Source organism: Lepidothrix coronata, unplaced genomic scaffold (assembly GCF_001604755.1).
Source record: "Lepidothrix coronata isolate B3197 unplaced genomic scaffold, Lepidothrix_coronata-1.0 Scaffold275, whole genome shotgun sequence".
Lineage (NCBI taxonomy): Eukaryota > Metazoa > Chordata > Aves > Passeriformes > Pipridae > Lepidothrix > Lepidothrix coronata.
Genome location: NW_016690455.1, coordinates 777,636 through 783,723, shown reverse-complemented (window position 1 = coordinate 783,723; position 6,088 = coordinate 777,636). Strand labels below are relative to the sequence as shown.

Genomic DNA, 6,088 nt, shown 5'->3' with positions numbered 1-6,088 from the left:
GTTAGACTACAGCAGGGGGACATGACACCACTTTACAGAGTTTTGTTAAAGTCACCTCTATCCTCTCTGCCTGTGCCTGGTGAACAACATAATCCTGACAGTTTAAACAAAGGAAAGTCTGTTGCAGAAACGCTGCCTGCTTTGAGCAGGGGTCACCACCATCATTCAGACATACCCCCAGAGATGTAATTTGTCACCACAGACACATGGCAGGTGTGAAACAAAGCCCTCTCCTGCTCACTGCCCTGCCCTTCTCTGGTCCCACAGTGGTTTGGCACAGGGTGAATTTTATCCACTCTATCTGAACACCTCACTGTGCTGGCTCAGGTGTGTAGCACCTGACTCTTTCTGGTTTTAAAAGTTATGTTTAAAGGCATGTTTTAAAGCTTGGTCTAGGTATATCTCTTACTGACAGGGCTCAAGCTTGTGAACCCTTGGAAAGCCCCGGGGATCTGCCCTGAAAACGAGTGAGGCCACAGTGATGGCAGAGGTTTCACAGCACCCTATGAACCTCTCCCAGTTTGTATCTGCCAGCACAGGGTAGTTAGAAATACTCTGTAAACAGACATGGTAGGGTGTTAATGATTCATAGATAATGGCACATAAATTACTCTGCTGAAGATTTCACTTTAAGAAAATTCAATTTTCAGCTTACTCTGGGGATACATACAATTGCTTTATTTTAAGTATGTTAAACATGCTTTATTTTTTCCTTGGTGATGTGTGATAGCACATATTATGAGTATTTATATCATCCTACTTATATAAATTCTTCATGAGCATTTATTTATATTTTAAATATAAAAGAAGAAAAAAGGAACCAGAACAGTGGTGCGGGGGTTACAACTAGAGCTGCTGCCTCCCTGCATTTGAGATTCTCTCCCAACAGACCTGCAGTTCAGAGATTTTGTTTTTTCCTATGGACTCTGCCACCCTAGGCATTTTTGAAACAAAAATATCTCCAACCTGCAAAAAGCTTTCTGGAAAGGATCCTGGGAACCACGGCCCAGTGAGTCTGACTCCCTTCCCTGTCAGAGAGTAAGTGGGACACATTGACCGTTTCAGAACTGTGTCTAGGCAGGCAAATTATTAACCCTCCCTTTAGAAAGGAATGTACCTTAGTTTTGAAACAGAACAGTTTATTCAGACAAAATATTAGCTGAAAATTCCTAAAGAACTCAGGCTCTGAATTGTTCTCCTGTATGACACAGAAATCGCTTCCCCCATAATTACATCCTCATGCTAATGATATTGCTTCTGAGCTGGAGATTGCTTATTCTTTGATTAAAAAAAATTAGGGGAAAAAAAGTGTACAATTACCTCAGTCTGGTTTTCATCTCTCTTGTCTCCTTCAGGACTACTTTAGAAAATGCAGGAGGCTGATCTTACCTTGTGTGGTTAAATATCTTCTTTCACGAGACATATTTACATATATATTTGATTTATTAAGAATCAGGAAGAGACAATGTGATTCAGCAGCTGAGATAGATTTAGCACTCCCTTGCATATCTTTTTTTAGTGTTTTCTGTTTCCTGCTAATTTACCTCCTGTGATCCCTGGCTCTGGACCAAAAAACTGTTTTGAGTAACAAGAGCATACATTTTTCTTCCTGAAAAATAGGTTTATTTTCAGAACAGCAAATTCTCTCTCATACATGTCAACCTCTATTAAAAATTTTTGTTAAGAATAATTTTGTTTTAGAGCAGGGCTTGACAACAGTACCTCTTTCAAGCCTAAATGTAATGAGGCAAAAGGTTATTTGTACAATTTGTTTATAGCAAAAGAGCATGGCCTCTTGGATAATAAAAACAGCCATTTCCTGCCTTGAATTTTGTAACATCTCAGAGGACAACTGCAGATACGTGACAGTTGGGTGATGTCAGCCAGCTTTCCTGTAGGTTTTAGATACCTGTTTCCTACCCAGATTTAGCCACCTGTTTTTTCCTGTGCTGGCCTTATGCACAGAACAGTGTCTGCATTAATACCTCCAGCTATTACATGATTTCCTGCCATGCCAGCAAAGAAGGATTTGACTGAATGACAATCAGGAAGAGAAAATAATTTCCTTTGCAAGTAGCTTTTATATAATTTGGAAACATTAACCAATAATGGCAAGAAAATGTATTATTCTTTTGCATATCATGCTGATGGATTCTGACTTAAGCTGGAGCAGGGGAAGTAACACTGGTTTAAATTTCTAGTTAATTAATTTATATTTAATATTCTTTATATATTCTTTATATATATACACATTATATATATTTCATCAGCATGCATTAGCAGCATAAGTTAATAAAGAGGCAAGGACTGGAGGTGAGAAGTCTGGATCAAAGGAGATACTCAGTAACAAGTGTCATATATGTCCTTGTTGGTAGTCATGGGAAATTGGAAAAAGCCTGGGTAAGTGCTATAAGCAGCAGCTGATTAGAGCTGACTCACCAAGCAATATAGAATGTTTCAAGTTTGATTTTTCACTTGTTAATTAGGTTATATAGCTCTACCAAATGAATGCATTATCAGTGACATTTTTTTTTGTAGACAACAGTGATGTCTTCTGGGTTATTGAGGGGGAAAAAAAATCAGAAAGAGTTTGGGCTTAAAAAAAGAATGACTTATAAATATAGTGACTTATAAAACTCCCAAATCAATAACCAACCAAACAGGAGTTGAATGAAAAAGGGCATTAATAATTTCAAAAGCTCTGGGAGAATTTTTAAGGGACAGTCTTGGAGACAAAGAGAGCGGATTAATAAAAGAAAGCGGAATCTAAAAGGATGGTCATAAAAATTGTAAATAATAGAAGATAAGAAGCTGCTGTGATATGTCTAAAGCATAAATGTAAAATGTTACTAGAATTTTCCTGTATGTCTTCAGCAATGTATACAGCTCTAAGCTGGTGTACCAAACACATAAATAAATATATGGAATGGGGTAAAAAGCTTCAAGAGAAGGTCTTTGAAAAGTTACTTGAAAAATTATTTTCCTTTTCATAAGCTCTTTGGGTTCTTCCTTTAATTAGTTTTTTTCCCTTCTAGGTTTCAACTCTCTTGTAGGTGGAATAATGGGATTTTCCATCCTTCTTAGTGCAGAAGTGTTTAAACACAATTCTTCTGTCTGGTACCTGGATGGCAGTATAGGAGTGTTAATTGGACTTACAATATCTGCCTATGGAATCAAGTGAGTATCTCCTGGGAGCAGGTAGTGCAGTGTGTGCAGCAGATGGGCTGTCTGTGGGAGGTAGCCATAGCTCTGAAAGGCTTATATAACTCTAGTGAAATCAGTCCCTGGAATTTATTAGATGAGCTGCCAATGCTGAAGCAGTGTGTGGAAATGGTTATAAAAGATTGTGTTCTCACATCAGCTGGAAAGCAGCCAGGACTTAAAAAGAAACTGGAGTAACTTTAGAAGACTTTTAGATACCTGAATTGGAAAAACAAGTTTTTAAATATTTGAAATATAACCACAAATCTTGGATAAAATCAGTCCCCATTGCTTTTATGGTACATTTCTAAGTACTGCTTTTCCAAAGACAGTCTGGATTAAAGGAAAAGTGCCCAAGTTTTAAGAAGGATCTTGCTATTGATTTCTGTCCTAGCCCTCTACCTTATAGAACTTCCAAAAGGAAGGTTCCTGGTTGTGTTTCAAATGTTGTTTCTCTTGAATTTTAAGATGTTTTCTTGATTCATGACACCAGAAACAAAATAAAAAATCAATGAAGCTCTGCCATGGGCTTCATTGCTGCCACAATTCTCTTGACTGCATGGAATCTAGCATAAGTTTTGCGCTTTATCCCCTTTTCTGCCATTAAGAGAAAGGGGGAGATGGAGCATCTTAGTTGGAACCAGATCTTGGCCAGGCTGCAGCCAGCTCTCAGCTGGAAGCTGTGTGGGGTTTTTTAAACTTCGAAAATTAAATTAACATTTTAATGGGGAACACTATTCTTGAATAAGTCACTATAATTGCTATTTCCAGTGTAAAACCAACTGTTCTGGAAAACTGTAGAGGCTGTTACTGCATCTGAGTTCTTCTTTATTCATAAAGGAAACTAATAAGTGAAGAGAGCAAACACCCCAGTCCCAGGGCTCTGCTGTGTCTCTGCACCCACACTCTGTGTTTCCCCCGCAGGCTGCTCATCGACATGGTGCCCCGGGTGAGGCAAACGCGCCACTACGAGATGTTTGAGTGAAGGTCCCGCCCTCTCCTCTGTAAGGACTGTAAAACTACAGCGTCCTATGTTTTGGCAAGTGGTGCCAATGGTATTTTACTGAATATGCAGTTTGTTTCCCGTGGTCTGTTTTTGTTGAAGTTTGTTTTAATGGGAAATCTCTCTGTAAATCTGGCATATGTGCACACTGCTTGCAGTTCTGCCAAACAGCAGCGTCTTTTTATTTCCAGTATGCTATTGATTCCTGTGACAATAGAAAACATGCAGTTTGCAGTTTGAACCCAGCTGCCATGTTGTATATTCCAGAGTGAAAGTGTTCTTAATGGTGTGGTAAGCCTGTGGGTAAAGAAGTGCCAGTTTCAGGTTTGGAGTTTGTTTTTTTTCCCCCCTGGCCTGTATTTTCCCAGACACATGCTGTAACAGGAGTACAATCCTTGCTAACCTCTTCGACTAAGACTATCTTACATAGAGTCTGGACACCAAGAGCTGTGTTGCTTAAAACACTTAAGTAGCTACTTCCACCCTTCCCTTGAAATAGACACCCAGAAAGAGCAGGCACAGCCCTTTCTGTGATCAGAGAGAAAACTGCATTTTAATCCCAAATTAACCAAAACTATACCTCTTCAATTTAAATTCTATTTTTTCTTAACGAGACACTGTTCATAGCTTTGCATGGACCAAACAAGCACACACAGTATTACTGTACAGACCAAAGCCAAAAAGTCGTGCAGGGAAGAGGAGCTGCTCAAGGAATGGGATTTTTCATCTCCTATTATACCATATGCAGCTGTACCAGCGTGTGTGACGTTGTGGTTGCTCTGTAGTCTGACGATGGCACAGCAGTGGCTCAATCTTGTGGTGAGATACAGATCTATTTATTAGATTTAGATTGTTCTGTAAAGTGTTGCTCACCTTCCATCACACATCTTATATATTACTTAATAGGTTAAATGATCAAAGAATCTTGATGTATAATCAATAAAAAACTGGTATCTATTTTATACAGTATCTGTAAGTAACATTTGAAAACTATTTCCAGAATGTATCATAGAAAAAGTCTTCCTGTATAGCAGCCTATTAAACTGGATTCTCTGGCTATAGCCATTTTCTCATTATTCTATATATTCCAGGTTGGATTTCACAACAGAGAACCAGTATTGTTGCTTCTGTTTATCACAGATGAATAAGAAATAGATAGTCCACTGTAGATTTTGAAATAAGACCACGGTGAGTAGAAATGCCCATTTCTACTACACAACAATAGACTACAGAAACTAGAGTAGATGTACAATAGAACTCATCAGTGATTGATGTACAGTGGAGACATTGAGTTTTTCACTGGTGTGATGCTAAAACTGTATTTCCCATTATATGTCGTTTAGCCAGATCCTTAAGGATCTCTAATAAAAGCCAGCTCCAAATGATATGTGTAGGAAGAGACCACCCAGTGGTTTCACTAATCTGACAGTGCCCATACAAGGGGCACAATATTGCAGAATTCTTTATGGCAAAGTGGAATTTGTTCTGCTGCTATGGTTTGTTTTCATGTATTTTGGGTCAATTAAGTTTGTACAAGTATTTGCACACAAACTTTCTGATATTGTTGCCCCTCAGTGGTGCTGCTGCATGTGCCTTGCTGTCACAGGATGGTGTTAGAGCTCGGCGTGTCACTCAGCAGTAAGATGACAAAGGAGCTACATCATAAGAGCATTTAGCAAGGACTCCAGGAGGACTGGAAAGTGTAGGAGTGCCCACTGTCCTCACAGGTGGACTTTTAAATGTCAAATGCCACTCCAAGACCTTTCTTCCTGCACCAGCCCCTAACTTGTTATACTTTATCTTAGTTCTGATATTTTCCCAGTATATTTCTTCTCTCTCACATAGTTCCATGCAATGAGCTGTGGAACAGGTGTTTCCTCACTA

General features: G+C 38.9%; 1 protein-coding gene across 1 annotated transcript in view; it reads left to right on the top strand.

The window, feature by feature from the left end:
- TMEM163 (transmembrane protein 163) overlaps positions 1-5,265 on the top strand; it is a 93,562-nt gene extending 88,297 nt beyond the window's left edge. The window contains exons 7-8 of the mRNA XM_017836323.1: positions 3,036-3,177; positions 4,126-5,265. Of these exons, the coding sequence (XP_017691812.1) occupies positions 3,036-3,177; positions 4,126-4,186 (203 nt within the window). The 3' untranslated portion in view covers positions 4,187-5,265. The remainder of the gene's footprint in view (positions 1-3,035; positions 3,178-4,125) is intronic.
- Positions 5,266-6,088: the final 823 nt, after the last annotated feature.